Genomic DNA, 24,404 nt, shown 5'->3' with positions numbered 1-24,404 from the left:
ATACTGATGTGGTGTTGTGATGAAATGATCTGTAAGGATGGCATGTAAAACAAAGTCTTTCACTGTATCTCAGTTTGTGCGACAATAATGAACAATTTGACAATTGATAGCTTTCTCTGTGGCTGTAAGACTATATTCTGTCGTCTGCCTTCCTTTTCACTACTCAATGCACCTACGCATGGAATGATCATTCTCGAGAACATGCAGACAAAGCTTTCCACTGTATCATACGCTCTTACCACATACAAAAAGATTTTTCAGATAAATTCAGTATGCGGAACAATGGCGTAACAGAGCAATTAATCAAATACTTTGTTTCACTCTTCACACAAGAGTTTTGTCTTTTGGTTTAATTTCTCGTATCTCTGACATTTGCAGTATGTTAGTTTATTATTAATATCCCTATTTTAATGTCTGAGTTCATCTTCAAAGTAAATTTATTATCAAGGTACATATATTTCTGGGAAAAATGAGGAAGGTGCAGGACATGTGTATTGCAAAAATGGAGAAGTACTCAAATGGTAAAATAGTACCATAGTGGCTGATGAGGGAAGTCAAAGCTATTGTAAAAGCAAAAGAAAGGGCATACAACAAAGCAAAAACTAGTGGGAAGAGGGAGGATTGGGAAGTTTTTAGAACTAAAATAATCTAAGGGAAAAGATGAAATATGAAATCAAGCTAGCAAATAATATCAAAGTGGATAGTAAAAGTTTTTTCAAGTATGTTAAAAATAAAGAGAAATGAGAGTGGATATAAGACCACTAGAAAATGAGGCAGGAGAAGTAATAACGAGAGACAAGGAGATGGCTGATGAACTAAAAGAGTGTTTTGCATCAGTCTTCACTGTGTAAGACATTAGTAGTATGCCTGATGTTGTAGTGTGTGAAGGAAGAGAAGTGAGTGCAGTTACTGTTATAAGAGAGAAGGTGCTCAAAAAGCTGAAAGACCTAGAGGCACATAAGTCACCCAGACCAGAGGAACTGCACGCTAGATTTCTGAAAGGGGTAGTGTTAGAGATTGTGGTGGCATTAGAAATTATCTTTCAAAAGTCATTGGACTCTGGCATGGTGCCAGAGGACTGGAACATTGCAAATGTTACTCCACTCTATAAGAAAGGAGGAAGGCAGCAGAAAGAAAATTATAGACCAGTTAGCCTGACCTCAGTAGTTGGGAAGATGTTGGAATCAATTGTTAAGGGTGAGGTGATGGAGTACTAGGTGACACAGGACAAGATAGTACAAAGTTAAAATGGTTTCCTTCAGGGAAAATCCTGCCTGACAAACCAGTTGTAATTCTTTGAGGAGATTACAAGTAGGATAAATAAAGGGGATGCAGTGGATGTTGTAAATTTAGACTTTCAGAAGGCCTTTGACAAGATGCCACACATGAGTCTGCTTAACATGCTAAGAGCCGATGGATATACGGGAAAGTTACTAACATGGTTGGAGCATTGGCTGATTGGTAGGAAGCAGTGAGTGGGAATAAAAGGATTCTTTTCTGGATGGCTACCAGTGACTAGTGATGTTCTGTGGAGGTCGGTGTTGGGACCACTTCTTTTTAAGCTGTATACAAATTATATAAATGCTATGATAGCTAAGGAATTGGCAAGATACAACATTGATATTGCTGCGCTTCAAGAGACAAGGATTGAAGAACAAGACCAGATCCAAGAAAATACTCATTCTTTCTTTTGGATTGGGAAAACCAATGAAAGGAGAGATGCAGATGTGGCCTTTACTATTTCCAACAAGATTGCTAGCAAATTGCCAACACTTCCGATAGGGATATCTGAAAGGATCATGCGACTACATGTTCCCATCGGAAAGGATCATTTCCTGGGTTTGATCAATATGTATGCACCAACCGTGGCAAATTCTGACAAAGACAAGGAGTCCTTCTATCAGGAACTGGCTGAAGTAACTGATGATGTTCTTGGGGCAGACAAGTTGCTTGTCTTGGGAGATTTCAATGCCATGGTAGGCAAGGATCACAGTACCTATGAAGGTGGCATTGGTAAATTTGGTAAAGGCAAAAAGAACACCAATGATGACCTTATGCTAAACTCTTGCACTCAGAGGGAATTGTGTGTTACCAACACTTTCTTTTGTCAACCCGAGAAATACTTCACCTGGATGCACCCAAAGGCAAAGCATTTCCATTTGCTTGACTACGTTGTGACTCACAGAGCAGATATGCCGGAGGTTCTATCGACAAAAGCAATGCATGCAACAGAGTGCTCATCTGATCATTACATGGTACGATCACAACTTAGACTTAAACTGCTGCTGCCAAGGAGAAAAACACTCAGTGAAGCACCCAGGGAATTGAATGTCAACAAATTGGCCAGTGAGGAACATCAGAGGAGACTTGTCACAGCATTGGCATTATCTCTCCAAGAAGACAAAGACCCTCTCAATGACCCAACCAATATTGAAGAATGCTGGAAGCAGCTCAAGAAAACCATCCATTCAACTGCAAGTGCGGTGCTTGGCCACCCTAAGAGAAAAACTCCTGACTGGTTTCAAGAACAGAATGATACAATTCAAGAACTGTTGGAGATGAAACAAGGGCTTTATATGTGTCACTTGAAAGGAAACTCTGAATGAAGCAAAGCAGCATTTAAGTCTGTGAAAGTCAAAGTTCAAAGGGAGTTTGGGGCAAGGAAGAACAACTGGTAGAATAAGAAAGCGGAAAAACTGCAAGCAATGTCAGACAGGAATGACCACCATGGGCTCTTCTCAGGACTGGAAGCTATCTATGGTCCAAGAAGCAATACAGTGGCCCCAGTAAAAACTGCAGATTGGAGCAAGCTATGCACTGACAGGAAAGACATCAGTGAGCGATGGAGGGAACACTTGTAACCTTCTAAACCAACAAGGCGACACTGACCACAATGCATGAGAAAGGCTCATAACTAGACCGGTAAGAGAAGAGCTATGTGGACTCATCACTGTGACAGAACTTCATAAGACTTTAAAAGATACCAGGAGTGGTAAAGCACCCGGACAAGACGGCATTCCATCAGATGTACTGAAGCCAGGTGGTCCTGCTCTGAACTGTTGACCTTATATAACGCTTGTTGGCAGAATCAATGTCTCCCTCAGGACTTCAAAGATGTGCTGATAGTCACCATCTACAAGAAGAAAGGTGACCGTAGTGTTTATGGAAACCACCGAGGAATCTCCCTTCTGTCCACAGCTGGCAAGATGATGGCGAAGATACTGCTCGACCGACTCAAGATCATCTCAGAAGATGTGCTTCCTGAAAGCCAATGTGGCTTTAGGGCTGGAAGAGCAACCACTGACATGATTTTTACTTTGAGGAAACTCCAGGAGAAGGAGGTAGAACAGCAGCAACCATTGTACATTGTCTTTTTTGATTTCTTACAAGCTTTTGATACGGTGGACAGAGAAATGCTCTGGGAAGTGCTCAAAATGTATGGCTGTCCAGATAGGCTGGTTACGATGATCTAGTTGTTTCATGAGATCATGTCTGGCAAAGTATCTGTCGGAGGAGACGTCAGCGAAGCCTCACCATCAACCACGGGGTAAAACAGGGATGCATTTTTGCCCCAGCTTTGTTCACACTATATCTCGTTGCAGTTTTGGAAATAACAGACCATAATTTGGATAAAGGTGTTTACATCAGCACTCACTCAGATGGAAAATTGTTCAACCTGTCAAGACTCGAAGCCTCAACTAAGTCAAGAGAGATGTGTGTCAGACAGCTTCTGTTTGCAGACGACTCAGCCCTGGTTGCTACTGATGTTAATGTGATTCAAGAAATTGTAGACCACTTCTCGTTTGCTGCCACTCTTTTTGGCCTAAGAATCAATGTCTCCAAAACCGAACTTCTGTACCAGCCTCCTCCTCTGTGTAGTCCCAGTGAGGCCCAACCACCAGTCATATCGGTCAATGGGGTAGCACTGAAATGTTCTGACTCTCTCACATACTGAGGAAGCTCTGTGACCAACACCAACTCATCAGATCTGGAAGTTGAGAAGAGAATTCAATCAGCTACAAAAGTCTTTTGTCCTTTGCAGAAGCGACTTTGGTCTCGCCACGACATTAAAATGGCAACCAGGGTCAAAGTGTGTAACACAGCTGTTTTACCATCTCTGCTTTATTCAACTGAAACAATGACATGGTATTGGAAGCACATCAAGAAATCGACCAAGACTCAACTCAGGCATTTACGCCAAATATTACACATCAAGTGGCAAGAGGGGGTACCAGATGTGGAGGTGCTCAAATGTGCTGGGACAGTCAGTGCAGAATTGCTCATCACAGCTTCTCAGCTGCATTGGACTGGTCATGTCACAAGAATGAGTGATGATCGTTTACCCAAAGCTGTTTTCTGTGGCGAGCTACATGAAGGAAAGAGGAAGCATGGTGGTCAGAAGCTGCGCTACAAAGATAAGCTCAAGCGCCATGTGAAGAACACTGACATGAATGTCAACACCTGGGAGAAAGATGCTTTGGACAGAAGGAGTTGGCGCTGCATTGTCCAGAAGTCAATCCTAGCTATCGAGGAGAAAAGGCAGAAGAAATATGAAGCAGGACATGAACGCAGACATTCGGTGCTAGACCAGTCAAATCACAAACGCAACCGATGTGGGAGGAAGTGCTGATCCAATGCTAGTCTTGCGGCCCATAAACGTGCCTGCAGAGACTTAACTCTCATCACAGTTAACATCCAAATCGATGGACAGCCGAAGAAGAAGAAGAAGATATAAATGATTTAGATGATGGAATAGGTGGCTTTGTTGCCAAATTTGCAGATGATATGAGATTAGCGAAGGGACAGGTGGTGTTGAGGAAACAGGTAGGATACAGAAGGATTTAGACAGATTAGGAGAATGCGCAAGAAAGTGGCAAATGAAATACAATGTTGGAAAATGCATGGTCATGCACTTTGGTAGTAGAAATAAATGTGCAAACTATTTTCCAGATAGGGAGAAAATCCAGGAATCTGTGATGCAGAGGGACTGGGAGTCCTTGTACAGAACACCCTGAAGGTTAATTTTCAGGTTGAGTCGGTGGTGAGGAAGGCAAATTCCATGTTAGTATTCATTTCAAGAGGTCTAGAATACAACAGCAGTGATGAGATGCTGAGGCTTTATAAGGCACTGATGAAGCCTCATCTTGAATATTATGAACAGTTTTGGGCCACTCATCTTAGAAAAGATGTGCTGGCATTGGAGAGGGTCCAGAGGAGGTTTACAAGGATGATTCCAGGAATGAAAGAGTTATCATACAAGGAATGGTTGATGGCTCTGGGTCTGTACTCACTGGAATTCAGAAGGATGAGAGGGAATCTCATTGAAACCTTTCAAATGTTAAAAGGCCTAGACAGAGTAGATGTGGAAAAGATGTTTTCCATGGTGGGAGTCTAGGATAAGAGGGCACAGCCTCAGGATAGAGGGGCGCCCTTTCAAAACAGAGATGTGGACAAATTTCTTTAGCCAGAGGGTGGTGAATTTGTGGAATTTGTTGCCACAGGCAACTGTGGAGGCAAGGTTGTTGGGTGTATTTAAGGCCGAGATTGATAGATTCTTGATTGGACATGGCATCAAAGGTTATGGGGAGAAGGCTGGGAACTGAGTTTGAGGAGGTGTAAAAAGGATGAACCGTGATTGAATGGCGGAGCAGACTCAATGGGCCAGATGGCTTAATTCTGCTGCTATGTCTTATGGTGTTATGTGTCACCATATACAACCCTGAGGTAAGGATTAAATAAAAATAAATAAATAGTGCAAGAAGAAAGCAAAGTAGTGAGGCAGTGTTCATGGACCATTCAGAAATCTGACGGTGGAGGGAAAGAAACTGTTCCTAAAACGCTGAATGTGGGTCTTCAGGCTCCTGTGCCTCCTCCCTGATGGGAGCAATGAGGAGTAGTAGGCATAACGTCCTGACTTTTGAACTCATTTCCTCAACATATAAAGGCAAGCAAGCAATTTTCCTTCTTAACCACCCTATCAACTTGTGTAGCCACTTTCAGGAAGCTTTGAACTTGGACTCACTACAAGTTTGCCCTGCACGTGCTTCACTTCCTGAGAGGCAGAATGTCCTCTACGCCCGGTTTGATATGCGGAACAAAGTGCATCTGTCCCCCGGGGAGCAGGTACATCTGGCTGAAGCTGAGTTGAGGAAGACCCTGGCCAGAGTCAACCCACGCAAAGCTGTGGGCCCGATAATATACCAGCTCGGGTTCTGAAAGACTGTGCAGCCCAGCTGACAGATATATTCAACATCTCTCTGGAACTATCCACTGTCCCCTCAGTTTTTAAGGTGGCAGCCATCATTCTAGTGCCAAAGAATGCAACAGTATCCTGCCTAAATGACTATGCCCGATGGCATTAATATCAACCATTATGAAGGGCTTTCAGCAGCTGGTCATTGAGTACATTAAAGCCTTTCTCCCGGATACACTGGACCCTTTCCAGTTCGCTTATCACTCAAATCGATCCACTGATGATGCAATAGCCTCTGCCCTCCACTCCGTCCTGTCCCACCTGGAAAATGGGTTTCATATGTCAGGCTGCTGTTTATAGCCTTCAGTTCAGCTTTTAACACCGTCATGCATTCCACTTCAGGCTCTGATGATCTGAGCAATGGGATCAACATGCACGAAACAGCGCACCCTAACACCTTCACCATCATTCTGGGGGATTTTAACCAGGCCTGCCTGAAAAAGTCACTAAATAATTATCTTCAATGAATCACTTGCAGTTCCAGAGGAAACAACACCATTGTTACACTAAAATCAAGAATGCCTACCATGCTGTCCCACGCCCTCACTTCGGGAAGTCGCATCACCTGGCTGTACTTTTACTCCCTGAGTATAGGCAGAGACTGAGGACCAAGAAGGTATGGACAAGGGAAGCACAGGAGCACCTACAGGACTGCTTTGAATCGGTGGACTGGAATGTACTCAGGGATTCATCTTCAAACCTGGATGAGTATGCTGCAGTTGTCACCAACTTCATTAAAGCCTGTGTGGATGAGAGTGTGCCTACAAAGATTTACTGTACATTCCCAAATGAAAAGCCGTGGGTGAACCGGGAGCAGTAGTCTGCTGAAGGCATTCAAGTACGGCAATCCAGGTGTGTATAAGACAGCCAGGTACGATATGCGGAGGGCTGTTTCAAGGGAAAAGAAACAGTTTCGAACGAGGTTGGAGGTGACATTGGATGTATGGCAACTCTGGCAGGGTTTGCAAGACATTTCTCCCTACAAAGCGAAACCCTGTAGTGTGAATGGCAGCGATGTTTCACTACCAAATGAACTCAACGCCTTCTATGCCCACTTTGAAAGAGAGGACACAACTACAGCTGTGAAGATCCCTGTTGCACCCAGTGACCCTGTTATCTCTTTCTCGGAGGCCGATGTTAGACTGTCCTTAAAGAAGGTGAACCCTCGCAAGGTGGGGGGCCCTGATGGAGTACCTGGTAAGGCTCTGAAAACTTGTACCAACCAACTGGCGAGAGTATTCAAGGACATTTTCACCTCTCACTGCTACGAGCAGAAGTTCCCACTTGCTTCAAAAAGGCAACAATTATGCCAGTGCCTAAGAAGAGGCACTGGTATAATTGCAGCACTACTTTTGCTCCTATGTCATAAGGTCCACCACTATATCTTATGGCCTATAGGTGTATGGGGTTGAGTGGGATCCAGGATCCGTCATAATGAGAGCAGATTTGATGGGCTGAATGGCCAAATTCTGCTCCTATGTCTTATGGTCTTAGGGTCTTAAAAGCAGCGTGAGCTACCTTACTGACTAAAACCCAGTAGCACTCACATCTATGGTGATGAAATGCTTTAAGAAGTTGGTCATGACTAGAATCAACTCCTGCCCCAGCAAGGACCTGGACCCATTGCAATTTGTCTACCGCCACAATAGGTCTACTGCAGATGCAATCTCATGGCTCTCGACATGGCCTAGACCACCTGGAGAATTCAAACACCTACGTCAGGTTGCTGTTTGTTGAATATAGCTCGGTGTTGAACACCCTCAGATGGAGACGAGAGGGCATACAGGAGCGAGATATGCCAACTAGTGGAGTGGTGTTGCAGCAAAAGCTTTGCACTCAATGTCAGTAAGATGAAAGAGCTGATTGTGGACTTCAGGAAGGGTAAGACAAAGGGTCACATACCAATCCTCATAGAGGGGTCAGAAGTGGAGAGAGTGAGCAGTTTCAGGTTCCTGGGTGTCAAAATCTCGGAGGACCTAATCTGGTCCCAACATACCGATGCAATTATGAAGAAGGCAAGACAGCGACTATACTTCATTAGGAGTTTGAAGAGATTTGGTTTGTCAAATAAAACACTCAAAAATTTCTATAGATATGCCATGGAGAGCATTCTGATAGGCTGCATCATTACCTGGTATGCTGTGTAAGGCTTGTGCCTAGGACCGAAAGAGACTACAGAAAGTCATGATATTAGTCAGCACCATCCTGGGTACCAGCCTCTGTAGTATCCAAGACATCTCAAGGAGCAGTGCCTCAGAAAGGCAACGTCCATCATTAAGGACCCCCATCACCCAGGGCATGCCCTTTACTCATTGTTACCATCAGGAAGGAGGTACAGGAGCCTGAAGGCACACACTCAGTAATCAAAAACAACTTCTTCCCCTCTGCCATTTGATTCCCTTAACTAAATGGACTATCTCACTTCTTTTTTAATATATATTATTTCAGTTTTTGCACTATTTTTAATCTAGTTAATGTACATATATGTATACTTACTGTAATTTATTTATTCATTATTTTTTCTTCCTGCATTATCATTTATTGCATTGAACTGCTGCTGGCTGATACAACAGTGGTGAGCCTTATCAACAGCAATGATAAGACGGACTATAGAGAGGAAGTGGAGCGGTCGGCGGATTAGTGTGAAAAGAGCAGCCTAAGACTGAACATGGAGAAGGAGAAGGAAATCTTTGTGGACTGCATTAGAGTGCAGACAAACTATCCACCTTTGTGAATACATGGCTCCTCTGTAGAGAGTTAAGTCCGCCAAGATCCTGGGAGTTCACATCATGGATGACCTCACCTGATCCCTTAATTTCACCTCCCTGGCAGCACAGCAGTGCCTCCACTTAATATCACCACCGTGAACAAGAAGGCACAGCAGTGCCCCCTCTTCCTGAGGAGACTGGCAAGCAAGGCTCCCACTACCCATCTTAACCGCGTTTTACAGGAGCACCATTGAGAGCATCCTGACAAACTGCATCTCCATCTGGTATGGGAGCAGACAAGCATTGAACCGGAAGTCTGTACAAGGACTGTGAGAACAGCCAAGAGGATCACAGGGGTCTCCCTACCATCCATTGGGGACATTTATCAGGCGCCCTTACTATTATTAATATCCTACCCATCCATCCAGCATCCTCTTTGACTTTCCACCATCAGGCAGGAGACTACAATGCATAAAAACAAGAATGGTCAGGATGAGAAACAATTTTTCCCTCAGGGCATAAGGCTTCTGAACTTCCTGCCACATTGCATTTGAAGTGTCACTGGTTAATCTGTTCTGTAGTTAATATTAATGCACTTTATTAGTTATCTGTAGATTTTATCCTTACCTTCATTCATTATTGTGTATTATGTGTGTTATGTGTACTACCATGCTTTACACTCTGGTTCGAAGAAACCATCTAATTTCTGTATGCATTATATGGCTATATATTTTATATACGTGTATATAGTTAAATGACTGTAAAGGGGGTTTCTTCTTTTTTCTTTGTTACTGTGTATGTAATCAAAAGGGCTTCTTTGTTTTGTTAAAAGCAGGAATGCTCCTTTGTTGCGAGAGAGTGCTGGAAGCTTGTTTGGGTTAAAATTTACTGATAATGAGAATTGTATTCCTTTGTAAACCAAATGGGGATTAATGTTCTTTCTTCTGAGTCTGTAAGCTTTTGTTGACGGGCTTTTGGGCAGATTGGCGCGAGGGGGTTGAGAGAGAGGACGCAATGCTGTAAGCTGGGCGAGGAACGGACCCCAAGCGGGGGTCCGAGGCCAGGAGGTACTCCGAGGAGGGGGAATGAAGCTAGATGTGCTTGGTTGACCACTCGGAGGGTCCTGAGCTGCGAGTCGAGGAGTTCAGAGGGGACCGAATGGTGGCCAGAAGACTTCAGTAATTGAGCTCCAACGGTTGTGCACGAAATGGTTTGGACTTTGATAAGTTTGGCACCTTTTCTTTATTTTTTCTCTTCATATATACTGTATCGTTATTAATCACTTAGTTATAGTAACCTTTATAAATTGTACTCATTTAATCGCTTATGGTGTACTGTCTGTTTTTGGGCGAGGCGGGGACATCACACAGCATCCACACCTGCTGATTACCCAGCTTGGCGGGGCCGAAGGCTGTTCCCCCTAGACGAGAACGAGTGTGAGCGAGCCAGAGGTGACCCAGGGGGTTACATGACAATAAACTTGACCTGACTCTGCTATAACAGTGTACTGTCTCTGTACATATACAAGAGGTGCTTTGGATGCTGGAAATCCAGAGCAACTCAACAGTGACTGTTTATAGATGCTACCTGACCTGCTGAGTTCCTCCAGCATTTTGTGTGTGTTGCTCTGGATTTCCAGCACCTGCAGAACAGAGAGGAACAGTGGGTTTACCAGGGCAGTCCAGATTAATGGTCTGTCTTCCCCCACAGTTGGTGCCTGACCCATTGAGTTTCTCCAGTAGAGTGTCTATCAGCTCCTCTTCACTCACTTCTAGGGAGGAAATTTGTACTCAGTCTGGTGCCAGACATCAGTGAGATTCATAGGTACAGCAACTGCCTTCTGAACTGACCCCGTGGGGCAATCGATGACAGGGAATAACAGCAGCCCAGTCACTGGCACCACAGCTGACTGGTGCCTTTCCATTTCCATAAGCACATGCACCTGAGTGGCATGAAATATCAAAGGTTAGCTTTATTTGTCACATGTAAACTCAACCATGAAATATGTCATTCGTGTCAATGACCAACACAGTCCGAGGATGTCACCACGTTCCTGGCATCAACATGGCACGCCAACCACTTACTGACTCGAACTCATATGTCTTTGGGATGTGGGGGGAACCTGGGTCACCCAGAGGAACACTGCTGATCATGCCCTGGGTCACCCAGAGGTCATGCCCTGGGTCACCCAGAGGTCATGCCCTGGGTCACCCAGAGGAACACAACGTGGTCATGGGGAGAACGTACAAATTCCTTACAAACAATGGTGGGAATTGAACTCTCATCCGCTGATTGCTGGTGCTGTAAATGGTTAATGACCCGCTAGGGTCAAAACAGTTTCTTCTCATCTCCGACCTAAATCTTCTCCCCTGAATCTTGAGGCAATGTCCCCTAGTTCTAGTCTCAGCAACTTTCCTACTTATACCTTATCTATCCCTTTCAAAATGTTGCATGTTTCAATAAGATCCCCTTCTGAACTCAGGGTAACAGAGGCATGATTGTGAAAGAGGCAGAGAACAGGAACAGGATGGGAGCAAGGAAGTGGGTGGTATGCACTGGGATGAATTAAAATGGTAAGTCAGTACATCACAAAAAGCTTCATCTTGTAAAGCACAGCTCAGCAGGGAGCCCTCGCCAATACTTGTGACAGTGGTAAAGTGTATATGGAACGGGAGGAAATAGCAGAGGTACTTAATGAACACTTGACTTCTGTATTCATTACGGAACAGGATCTTGGCAATTCTAGGGATGACTTACAGCAGATTGAAAAGCTTGAGCATACAGACATTAAGAAGGAGGATGTGCTGGGGAGCTTTTGGAAAGCATAAAGCACTGAGGGAGTGTCAAGGACCCCACAACCCAGGACATGCTCTCATTTCACTGCTGCCGTCAGCAGAAAGGTACAGGAGCCTCAGGAGCTACACCACCATGTTCAGGAACAGTCATCAGAATCCTGAACCAGTGTGGATAACTTCACTCACCCCCCTCACTGAACTGATTCCACAACATACTTTCAAGGACTCTGCAAAGAAATTTTCTCAAAATTAATTAATGTATCCATCTATCTACTTATTTACTTACTTATTTATTATTTTGATTCTACTTTTTTGTATTTGTAGTTTGTTGTCTTTTGCACATTGGTTGGTTGTCCGTCTTGTGTGTGGTTTTTCTTCGATTTTGTTGTGTTTCTTTATATTTACTGGGAATATCCACGGGAAAATAAATCTCTGGGTTGTATATAGTGACAAATGTGTACTGTGATAATGAATTTAATTTGAACAATGTACTGAGATGCAGTGAAAAGTTACTCTTGTATACTGTTCATACAGATCGTAACATTACACACAGTAGAGTAAAGTGTAAACTACACAAAAGATGCAGTGCAGGGAGATTGTGAGGTCAAGAGTCCATTTCATCAAACTAGTGAACTATTTTATTACAGTGGGATAGAAGCTGTTCTTGAGTCTGAATTCCAGGTGATACAAGTAGAGATGTTGTCTTGAAGTGGGCAGACAGTCCCTTGGTTACTGCCGACACTGGTGACCTGAAACACTGTGATCACATTGGGTGATGGAGCAGACGGCTGGCTGAGAACGCTCTGCTGACACTCCTATCTTCCCAAGGTGCTGAGCCCCAACTCTGCCATAGTGGGAGATAAGCTTGTGCCTGTTCTCGTGACTTCTAGACACTGATGCCGTTTCGGTAATTACTGTACACTAACAGACCCAGTGCTGAGCCTCACAAAATGTGCTTTCACTCTCTCTCAGGCCTAGAGCTCAGGAGAAACCTCCTCTGGCATAAAGATCAGAATCAGGGTTATTATCACTCTATGTATTGTGAAATTTGTTAACTTAGTAGCAGCAGTTCAATGCAATACATGATAATATAGAAAGAAAAATATATAAATAAGTATATCAATGTATATTGAATAGATTAAAAATAGTGCAAAAACAGAAGTAATATTTTCAAAAAGTGAGCTAGTGTTCATGGGTTCAATGGCCATTTAGGAATCAGATGGCAGAGAGAAAGAAGTTGTTCCTGAATCGCTGAGTGTGTGCCTTCAGGCTCCTGTACCTCCTTCCCGATGGTAACTGTGAGAAAAGGGAATGTCCTGGGTGATGAAAGTCTATAATAATGTATGTCACCTTTCTGAGCCACCGCTCCTTGAAGATGTTTTGTGCACTATGGACACTAGTACCCAGATGGAGCCAACTAATTTTCTACAGCTTCTTTCAGTAATGTGTAGTAGCCACAATGCACCCCCAATCCCCCATACCAGAGAGTGATGCATCCTGTCAGAATGCTCTCCATGGTACACCTATAGAAGTTTTCAAGTGTTCTAGTGGACAAACCAAATCTCTTCAGACTCCTAATGAAATACTGCATAGTCACTGTCTTGCCTTCTTTATAACTACATCAATTATGTTGGGACCAGATTAGATCCTCAGAGGACTGGTATGTGTTCCTTCGTCTTACCCTTCCTGAAGTCCACAATCAGCTCTTTTGTCTTACTGACATTGAGAGCAATGTTGTTGCTGTGGTGGCATCTGTCGGTCTCGTGAGACCATGGATCTGCACCTGGAGTTTCCAGGGCACAGGCCTGGGCAGGGTTGTATGGGAGACCAGCAGTTGCCCAAGCTGCAGGCCTTCCCCTCTCCATGCCACCAATGTTGTCCGAGGGAAGGGCACTAGGACCCATGCAGCTTGGCACCAGTGACGTCACAGAGCAATGTGTAGTCAAGGGCCTTGCTCAAGGACACAAACACGCTGCCTCAGCTGAGGCTCAAACCAGTGACCTTCAGGATACTAGTCTGATGCCTTGCCCACTAAGCCACGCGCCAACACTACAACTGTTGCTGTGACACCACTCAACTAGCTGGTATATGTGACTCCTGTACGCCCTCTCATCTCCATCTGAGATTCTACCAACAATAGTTGTATCATCACCAAAGTTATAGATGGTATTTGAGCTATGCCTAGCTACACAGTCATGGGTATATAGAGAGTAGAGCAGTGGGCTAAGTACACACCCCTGAAGTGCACCAGTGTTGATCATCAGTGAGGATATGTTATCACCAATCTGCACAGATTGTAGTCTTCCGGTTAGGAAGTTGAGGATCCAGTTGCAGAGGGAGGTCCAGAGGCCCAGGTTCTGTAACTTCTCAATCAGGTTTGTGGGAATGATGGTGTTAAACACTGATCTATAGTCAACAAACAGCATCCTGATGTAGGTGATCTAAGAGTGTGTGAAAAGCCATTGAGATTGCATCTACCGTAGACCTACTGTGGAGATAGGCAACATGCAATGGGTCCAGGTCTTGCTGAAGCAGTTCAGTCTGGTCATGACCACCCTCTCATAGCATTTCATCACCATAGATATGAGTGCTCTTCTTGGAAAACAATGTGTTTAGAGGGTACATAATAAAGGTCTGCAGGATGTTGAGAGAGGAAGATGGATTTCATAGGGAACTACCAGAGGTTAAATATGTGAAATCACTGGCAAAGATCTCAACAGACGATCTGGGGGAATACTTCTGTTAGAGTGAATTTTTGTGTTTAGGTCATACATACTTGGCAAATAGCTTCGGCCACCAGTCTTCTGTTTGACAAAGTTCATAACAATGCATTTGCTAAAAGCTGTGAATACCAGATGCTGTTGACGCCGTAGTTTGACCAGATGCTGTAGTTTTGAAGACGGTATTCTCTATACTTTATAAATATGAATTGTCCTCTATGTTAGCACGTAAAATACCAAATAAATGTATTGTGGATTTTGCTTGCATTCTGAAAGGCTGTGAATAACAACCCAGACATCAGGGCATCAGGAGGAAAGGATGAGGTCAGAAGCCATGATGTTTTGTATGTAGCTTCAAAAGAAAGCATTGTCTATACTTTGTAAATAGGGATTGCCCTTTGTGTTTAGCAAATAAATATCGAGCCCACATTGAGCTAGCAGACCTTTTTCCACCATATGATGCCTGCTGTACCTTGTTTTGTTGAATAAAGAAGCTGCTTTGTATCTACCAGTACCTCGCTCTCCTGTGATTTCATCCACGCCACAACACTTTCATACTGAGATCTTTTGGAGACTGGTCATTGCTATTCATTGTGAGGTGTTCCAGAATGAGGGACAGAACACAGCGGAGAGATGGAAGAACAAATGGGTCCATGGACAAATGGCTGTTTATGTGCTCTAAGTAGCAATCTGCTTCAAAGGAAACCACTGACATGTATGTAAGATGATTGGCCAAAGAAGTAAAACAATGGGAAGGAACTATTTTACTAAATACTTTCGTACAATTTATACAAATAAATTATGTATAAATGATGCTTTTTGTTATGTTTGTACTGACCAAAATAAATTAATTTCATTCATTCATAAATCCTTTCATGCACAGTGTGGATTGGAGAAATTTTACCCAATCACTGGAAAGCCAACACCATGCAGTATACATCTGAATGCTTTCTGAAAATCACTTGATTAATATTGTCCCTTATAAAAACCCTGGGCAGGAGCACCATGGGTTAGATACAGAGTCAACAAGAGAAAATCTACAGATGCTGGAGATCTGAGCAACACACACAAAATGCTGAAATGTCGACTGTACTTTTTTCCATAGATGCTGCCTGGCTTGCTGAGTTCCTCCAGATACAGAGTAAAGCTCTTTGCACACTGACCCATCACACACTCCCAGGGCAGTGACAATACAGATGGACACTCGAATTCTTGTCACATGTACCAAGAATCAGTGAATTGGCCTTGTGTGCATGCCATACAAACAGATCATTGCACACATAGGTAGATCATGGTGTATAGAAAAAGCAGAATGTAGGATATAGTGTCATTGTTATAGAGAAAGTGCAGTGTAGTTACACAAGTAAAGTACAGAGGTAAGTCAGATGAGAAAGGTATCAGTGGTAGGAGAACCTGAATTTAAAGCTATCAACATTATATGTCTTCATTTATTTAGAGAAATAGTGCGGAATAGGCCCTTCTGACCCTTTGAACCATGTCACCCTAGCAACTCCCAATTTAACCCTACCCTCATCACAGGTCAATTTATAATGATCAATTAACCTCACATCCAGCATACCTTTGCTCTGTGGGAGGAAACTGGAGCATCTGGAATGATCCCCAACCTCTGACGCCTCAAGCTGTTATAGTGTCGCGTTAACTTGATGCAAAAGATAATCACCCAACTTTTGTGAAAATGGAATTTACAACTTGGGCTTTCAGAAGATCAGTGCCAGCCCATGTCAACTACTTGCCCACTGAGCCAATTGTAGGGGCTCGCCCATTCAAGCACCAGAAGGCACAGCGTCAGAATAAAAGGATGTCCTTTTAGAACTGAAATGAGAAGGAATTTCTTTAGCCAGAAACTGTGGAATTCATGCCACAGATGGCTGGGGGGGCCAGGTTATTGGGTAGATTTAAAGTGGAGGTTGATAGATTCTTGATTAGTCAGGACATCAAAGGTTATGGGCAGAAGGCAGAAGAATATGGATGACTGGGATAATAAGTCAGCCATGATGGAATACCAGAGCAGACTTGATGAGCTTAATGGCCTAATTCTGATCCTATGACTTATGGTCTTTTAAAGCTTGTTGAACACTATGTTCTTGTGCACCTCCAGAGCAGGTATAGCAGGTGTTGGAGACAACAAGCTCCCACTAACCTGTCCTGTCAAGAATTGTTTCAACATGACAAGTCTATATTTAATCTTCAGATGGAAACTTCTCACTACCCACATATTGTCAGGAAATGTAGAGGCCTGACCTGGATGCAGAACAGTGGAGATTATTCAGCAGCAGAAACAATAACTCCAATAATAGATGAAAAAGTAACAGGCCACAAGAGCCACAAAACAAGAGAGAACAGAAAATAAACACAGTGGGCAAAAAGGGGAACTTTAGACAGGGAGAGTGAAAGCCCGGAGCAACTGGTTAAGGCTGGCTGGTTTGATGACTGAACAGGGACTGTGGATGAGACTTAGGGTTAAATAGGCTGCAGGTGATGAGTCTACCTGAACGACAGGTGAATCATGTTCACAGTACAGATTGACATCTTATTAACTAGGTGGAGACTGGGATTATAATAACTAGGCAGAGACTGGGATTATATTAACTTGGTGGAGACTGGGATTATATTAACGGTGGAGACTGGGATCATATTAACTTGGTGGAGACTGGGATTATATTAACTTGGTGGAGAATGGGATCATATTAACTAGGTGGAGACTGGGATCATATTAATTTGTGGAGACTGGGATCATATTAACGGTGCAGACTGGGAGGTGTCAGTGAGAGCAGACCTGAATAAACTTTAACTGAAGCAGAACTTTGATGATGAAGCTCTTATTATTTTACCAAGCCTGATTCACTCACGTGTTCCTGCTGAGATCCAGCGTTAGTTGCTCTCCTGCGAACTCCACCAAAATGCTGACGTGGTGTGGATAGCTGCCCTGTGTGGGGACAAAGCAAACAGTGAACGGACTGTGAGCTGCTCATTGTCACAGACATCTCCATCCTCAGTGTGAAGACTTTTCCACCCAGGCGGCTGGAGGAACCTGGAACTCACTACCTGAGGGATGACAAAGGCAGGGAACCTCACAACATTTAAAATGTCTTCAGGCAAATATTTATAGACAAGTCTAGTTTAAGAACGTGTACTCAGTGGCCACTTTATTAGGTTCCTCCTCTACTTGATCGTGTGTATGCTTGTGGTCTTCTGCTGCTTTAAACCATCTGCTTCAAGGTCTAATACGTTGTGTGTTCAGAGACATTAATGGGACGTTTTCACCCCAGAACTGCTGCTCACTGGATTTTTTTTTTTGTTTTTTGCACCGTTCTCTCTAAACTCTAGAGACTTGTGCATGAAAATCCCAAAAGATCAGCTGTTCCTGAGATACTCAAACCAGCCTGTCTGCCTTCCATCTAAGGTCGTTTAGATCAGAGTTCTTCCCCATTCTGATGTTTGGTCTGACAACAAATGAACCTCTCCTTCTCTGGCAAAGTTTATGACGGCTGGCAGACCAACTTCAGGTGCATTCCAGCGGCCTATGAGTTGGACTGCGGAGCAAAAAGAACTTTAGCCTCTAAATATCCCCCTCCCCCACAAAAAACTCAAGTAATCTCAAAAAGCCTAAAGCTTTTAAGATAGTCAAATATGTATATATTATACATTCTGATGGCAGTGATATTCTAACAAAATTTCCGTATTAAACCAGATCTGAACTTTGCAATTAGATGTTTCCTTTGCCCCTCAGAGGACCTGCATTCGAACAATATACGTTGCACCATTTCTGCACAAGTGCACTCCCTACAAATGTCTATCATGTGTATTAATTCTGAACAAAGTTAATTCAAACTATTATTTCCAATACATAAACGGGCAAGTATAACTTCATCCCTCTCTTGTACCCATCTCCAGTTGAGGTTCCACCATCCTCTCAGTTTTATATAAATTCTGTCCTTTCTTTCCATTATTCCAGCTTTGCTGCCACAGTGATTGAATGGACTTTTTAATTATCATCTCCCCCTTAAGCAAAGACACCACTGCATTGGTATCCTTAATGGTAAGTGATTGCTTGGCTAGAATGTCTGCCACCTCATTTCTTTCAACTCCAACATGTGCAGAACCCTTTTAAAATGTATACACAGGACTAGACCCTGCAGCCTCAACAGATGTTGTCCAATTTCAAGAAGAATATCCAGCCTACAATCTGAAATTGTAGGGGTGGAGATATGTCTCTACCAAAAGAGACGTAAGGTGCTCCTTCCCTTCACTAGCCTGTAGGACACCCTTGGGCAAGGTGTAGCACCTGCTTAGCACCCCCCCCCCCATCAGGGTCACATGAAGCCTTGAGAGCAGATGGTGCAGATCTCAACTTCTGGTTTTGTGACCACTGATGCTGGGCAGACAATCTCTGAAGAGTATTGATAATTACTGGGGTTACCCAGCCCAGAAGCATTCAATGGCAGACTACTTCTGTAGGGAAGTTTCCCAAGGACATTCATGGTCATAGACCATGATCACCTACATCATATGATACAGCACATAATGATGATGATGATGATGACAACAATTTGAAGTACCTGTTTTAAAAGATGTCAAGTCTGAGAACAAATCAGAAAAAAAGCAAATAATCAGGACGTATTTCTTCGACCCACTCCAAGGCTATAGTGAGAGCAACCATCTCAGACGAGAATACTGATACTTTATCTGATAATCATTTCTTCATAGTCACCTGACACTTTGGAATATAGATTCATAAATATAGATCCATAGAAAAGTACAGCATAGATAAAGCCCTTTAGCCCATCTAGTCCATGCCAAGCCATTTAAACTGCCTACTCCTGTTGACCCATACTGGGACCTTAGCCCTCCATACTCCTACTATCATGTACCTGTCACCCGGTTTGGATATGGCCCAAGTGCAGAGTGAGAGACACTGAAGCAGGTCAATAGTTCACAAAACTTTAATGTGAACAATGTTCAAAGGACAATAAAACAAAAAACGCTAGACCGAACAGGGCCATTAACTAAAACTCTCAGACAGAAAACAAAGCCTACACTGCAGCTGAAAAGAACATTTAATTATTAAACAAATACTGTGAGGCTTCAGAATCAGTTGACTCCACAGTCCAATTTCTCAGGCAAGGCCGATGCAAAACAAAAGTGAATCGTTGCTATGCTCTGTTCAAGCCTTGACATACACTAAAACGACAAGTATGGAGTTAAATACTATCATGATTAAATAATAATTGGCTGACACATGCAAATTCACATGTGCAATTGCCATATCTGCTGTGCTGCCGAATCCGTGGTTGTGAAAGTACCTATCAGTACCTATATTATGGAGCAGACTCGATGGGCCGAATGGCCGACTTCTGCTCCTTTGTCTTATGGTCTATCCAAACTTCTCTTAAATGTTCAAATCGAGCTCACATGTTCCACTTGCACTGTTCCCCTTAAACTTTTCACCTTTCACCCTTTAACCATGACCTCTCGTTGTCCCATCCAAACGTCATATGAAGAAGCCTGCTTGCATTTCCCCTATCTATACCCCTCATAACTTTGTAGACCTCTATCAAATCTCCTCTTAATCTTGTACTTTCCAAGGAATGAAGTCCTAACTTATTCAATCTTTCGATATAACTCAGGTCCTCCAGACCCAGCAACATCTTGTAAGTTTTCTCTGAACTCTTTCAATTTATTGATATCTTTCCCATAGGTAGGTGACTAAAACTGCACACAATTCTCCAATTTAGATCTCACTAACCCCTTGTACAAGTTCAACATAACATCCCTTCTCCGGTGCTCAATACAGTAAAAGGCAACATGCCAAAATCTTTCTTCATGATCCCAATAACCTGTGAAACCACTCATTTAATTATGGACCGGTATTCCCAGATCCCTTTGTTCTACCACACTCCTCAGTGCCTACCACTTACTGTGTAGGACCGACCCTGGTTGGTCCTTTCGAAGTACACCACTTTGCACTTGTCTGCATTAAATTCCATCCGCCATTATTCAGCCCATTTTTCCAGCTGGTCCAGATCCCTTTGCAAAGTATGATAGCCTTCCTCACTGTCCACTACATCCCCAATCTTGGTGTCATCCACAAATTTGCTGATCCAGTTAACCACATTCTCATCCATATTGCTGATATAGATGACAATCAACGACAGCCTCAGCACCGATCCCTGTGGCACCCCACTAGCCACAGGCCCCCAATCAGAGAGACAACTATCTACTACCACTCTCTGGCTTCTCCCACTAAGCCCATTTCTGATCCACTTTACTACCTCATCTTGAATTACGAGCAACTGACCTTCTTAAACAATCTCCCGTATGGGACCTTGTCAAAAGCCTTGCTAAAGTCCACATGTAAGAATTCATAACATCTGCCTTGCAGAACTTTCTGTGCCATAGATAAATAATCATTCATCTTGATCTCTTCCTGAAGGCCCAAATCAACCACAGGCAAAGGGAACAACCTGGAGGAATGACCACAATCCACATTAAACCACCCAAGATTGTGTGCCCATTCATTTCCCATCCATCCAAAACTGGAGACCTTACAAACACAGTGCTTCCAAAACTCTACTAATGCTGCTATTACTGGATGGCCAACTTCATGTCTTCTCAAGTTGGCCAATAATCCATTGCTAACCGTAACCTGGGTAGCTGTAAAGGTACTTCACCCACCTCTACCAGTGACGTTGAAATTGGGGATGATTTAATAGCACCACAACATAATCTCAATGTCTGAGCTTGAAATTCATCGCTGGTAATTGAACATCTTGACCATGCCTGCATGCTTTTATGCAACGAGTTAATGCCACATTATTAGATCTTTGCATAAATAAGCAGGTGTACAGGTCTACCTAATAAAGTAACTTTTAACCTACTCTAAGATTAATCTAACTCTCCATTAGCTCTCCATTTTTCTATCATCCATGTGCCTATCTAAGAGTCTTTGAAATATCCGTAATATATCTGGCTCTACCACCACCCCTGGCAGCATATTCCATACACTTAAACTCAAATGTAAATTAATCCTGTTTTTTTCAGGTGAGAGAAATGATACTTAAGGAGTCCATTTAGAATGTGCTGACACAGAAAGAACGTGCAAAGCAACTTGCAGGGCAACGTATAAACCAATTTGCAAAATCAGGATGAAACAATAGCTTGCTGATTAAAGAAGCGATACAGGTAACGGGAAGACATGCTTAACGGTTGAACAATAACTGTTAATGCGCTGAGGCTGATAAGTGGGCCAAAGGGGTAATCACATTTGTAATTTTGTAATGAGATTAAAGAAGAATGTAGGGTATAAAAAACTGTGCAAAGTGTAATTCGGCACTCAATCTAGCAGGAGCTGGTTGGGTCCGACTCTGCAGACTCGAAAAATAAAGTTTACCGTTCTGCAAATTGCTGAGACTCAGTGTGTTTCTGACAACGTGGGGGCTCGTCCGGGATCCACACTCCGGCCGCGGTGGACACGAGGAAGGACATCGGAGACGGTGCACCCCGCCGAGTTTGGCGGTCCCTGACTCCTTGCTCGTCGCTCCAGCGCGGCTTGAGCGAGTGATATCCGGACAGCGCAGAGCGGTAAACGGGGAGAAGGGGACAGTACCTGGTACTGGAAGTCCCCAGGACGCACCGGGTAAGTGCCTACTATTATAGTAGAACGGTGCGGGAATAAGTAAGGACGGAGAAGACCGGGATCGCTACCCAGGGGTCCTCCTGATTAAGTAAGAGCGGAATAAGATGGGAGGGGGTGGCTCTAAAAAGAAAGAGGAGACGGAGAAGACCGGGACCATACCCGGGGGTTCCTCCTGATAGCCCCCTCGGTAGAATGTTTGAGAATTGGGGATGTGGAAGACTAAAAGGGAAACAAAAGAAAAAAAATGATACAGTACTGTTTAATTTGGTCGAAACAGCCGATAGAAAAACCTGCGGTCTGGTGGCCGTTGCTTGGGTCTGAGGAGGATTGGGTACGACAAGCCTTAAACATTTACGTTAATTCAAAACCAAGTGTAAAACCGGAAGAAATTGCTTATGCTTTTTGTTGGGCTCCCTGGCCAGGAGTAACAACAAAGAGTTTTAAATTGGGCATTAAAGGGGAGCGGAAGTGGGACCCACTCGATCATTTACCCCCTCCCTATGTCCAGCCTTCTGCGCCCCTTGCGGGAGCAGAGGGAGGACGTGAAGAAAGTGAAAAAACAGAAGAAATAGACCCGGAGAGGGAAGAGAGGGATGTTAGGGAAAAAGCAAAAGCAAGGAAGGCCACTTTAAGAGGGAGTGCCCAAGATATCGAAAAGAAGTCCGAGCTTATGCCCTCATGGAAGAAGAATAGGGGTGTCAGGGGTCCCAACCCTTGGGGACGAGATACAAGCAGGAACCCCTGGTAAATTTAAAATTAGGTCCTCAAGGGTCAGAAGTAACCTTCATGGTCGACTCAGGAGCTGAAAGAACTAGTATAATCCAAGCCCCTCCGGGAACCAAGATTGGGACCAAAACCATTGGGGTTTCCGGAATAGGAGGAAAAACTATGCAGGTCCCAATAATAGAAGATGTACAGATAAAATGCGACGACCGGGAAGGTATCCAGGATGTGTTATTACTTCCGTCAGCCGGATTCAACTTATTGGGAAGAGATTTGCAGGCACTGCTAGGGATCGGGACGGTGCCATATCAAGGTGAAATTCAGGTGAAACTGTTCGTAATGACTGAGAAGGATGATCAGGAAATAAAGGCCAGTGTCTGGTATCAAGAAGGTAATCGGGGCGGCCTGGACATCACCCCACTGAAAATCACCCTGTTGCCAAACAGCCGCCCGGTGAGAAGACGGCAATATCCCATTGCCATGGAAGGGAGGAGGGGATTACAACCTGTAATTGAGACATTAGTATCAGATGGACTCCTGGAAGAATGTATGTCACCCTTTAATACCCCCATCCTACCGGTCCGAAAGCCCGACGGCACGTATCGAATGGTTCAAGATCTGAGAGGCTTAAATGCGGTAGTCCAAACACGATACCCGGTAGTGCCTAACCCCTATACATTAATGAGCAAAATACCTCCTGAACATGAATGGTTCAGTGTGATAGATCTAAAAGATGCCTTTTGGAGTTGCCCGTTGGAGGAAGGTAGCCGAGATATGTTCGCATTTGAATGGGAAAATCCCTTCACTGGGCGGAAGAAGCAACTCCGGTGGACCGTCTTGCCCCAAGGGTTCACGGAGTCCCCAAACCTATTCGAACAGGTACTGGAGCAAGTATTGGCTGGATTCCATTGTACCGAAAAGAACCAACTATTACAGTATGTCGATGACCTACTACTATCGGGACCAGCAGAGGAGGTAGTGCGAGACGATACTATAAGACTCCTGAATTACCTAGGAGAAAAAGGATTGCGGGTGTCCAAGAAGAAACTGCAATTTGTCGAGAAGGAAATAACATATCTCGGACACAGAGTCAGTAAAGGGCACCGCCAAATAACCCCAGAAAGAATAGCGGGAATAACTAAAATACCGCTTCCCAGGACAAAGAAGGAAATAAGACAATTTCTGGGCTTAGTGGGCTATTGCCGGATTTGGATAGAGAATTATACCTCCCTGGTGAAGTTTATGTACGACAAATTGGCAAAGGAAGACCGGGGAATAATCAGCTGGACCGAAGAAGAAGAACAGAAGTTCAGGAAAATAAAAGGGCAACTAATTCGGGCCCCGGTATTAACACTGCCAGCACTGGAAAAGCCCTTTCAGCTGTATGCAACAAACAATGAAGGAACTGCGTTAGGAGTACTAACCCAAGAAAAAGGAGGAAAGCGGCAACCTGTGGCCTTTTTATCAAAAATGTTAGACCCGGTATCCCGGGGATGGCCGACGTGCATACAAGCCGTAGCGGCAGCAGCCGTACTAGTAGAAGAAGCA

General features: G+C 43.8%; 1 protein-coding gene across 3 annotated transcripts in view; it reads right to left on the bottom strand.

The window, feature by feature from the left end:
* The window catches only part of LOC132392013 (disintegrin and metalloproteinase domain-containing protein 12-like), a 265,513-nt gene that overhangs the window by 183,375 nt on the left and 57,734 nt on the right, over positions 1-24,404 (bottom strand). For all 3 annotated transcript variants that reach the window (XM_059965910.1, XM_059965912.1, XM_059965911.1), the window contains exon 3: positions 17,347-17,423. In XM_059965910.1, coding sequence (XP_059821893.1) covers positions 17,347-17,423 — 77 coding nt within the window. The remainder of the gene's footprint in view (positions 1-17,346; positions 17,424-24,404) is intronic.

The sequence above is a fragment of the Hypanus sabinus genome, chromosome 3, assembly GCF_030144855.1.
Source record: "Hypanus sabinus isolate sHypSab1 chromosome 3, sHypSab1.hap1, whole genome shotgun sequence".
In the NCBI taxonomy this organism is placed as follows: domain Eukaryota; kingdom Metazoa; phylum Chordata; class Chondrichthyes; order Myliobatiformes; family Dasyatidae; genus Hypanus; species Hypanus sabinus.
Note: the sequence above shows the minus strand (reverse complement) of the source record. Positions and strands in the feature narration are given on the sequence as shown.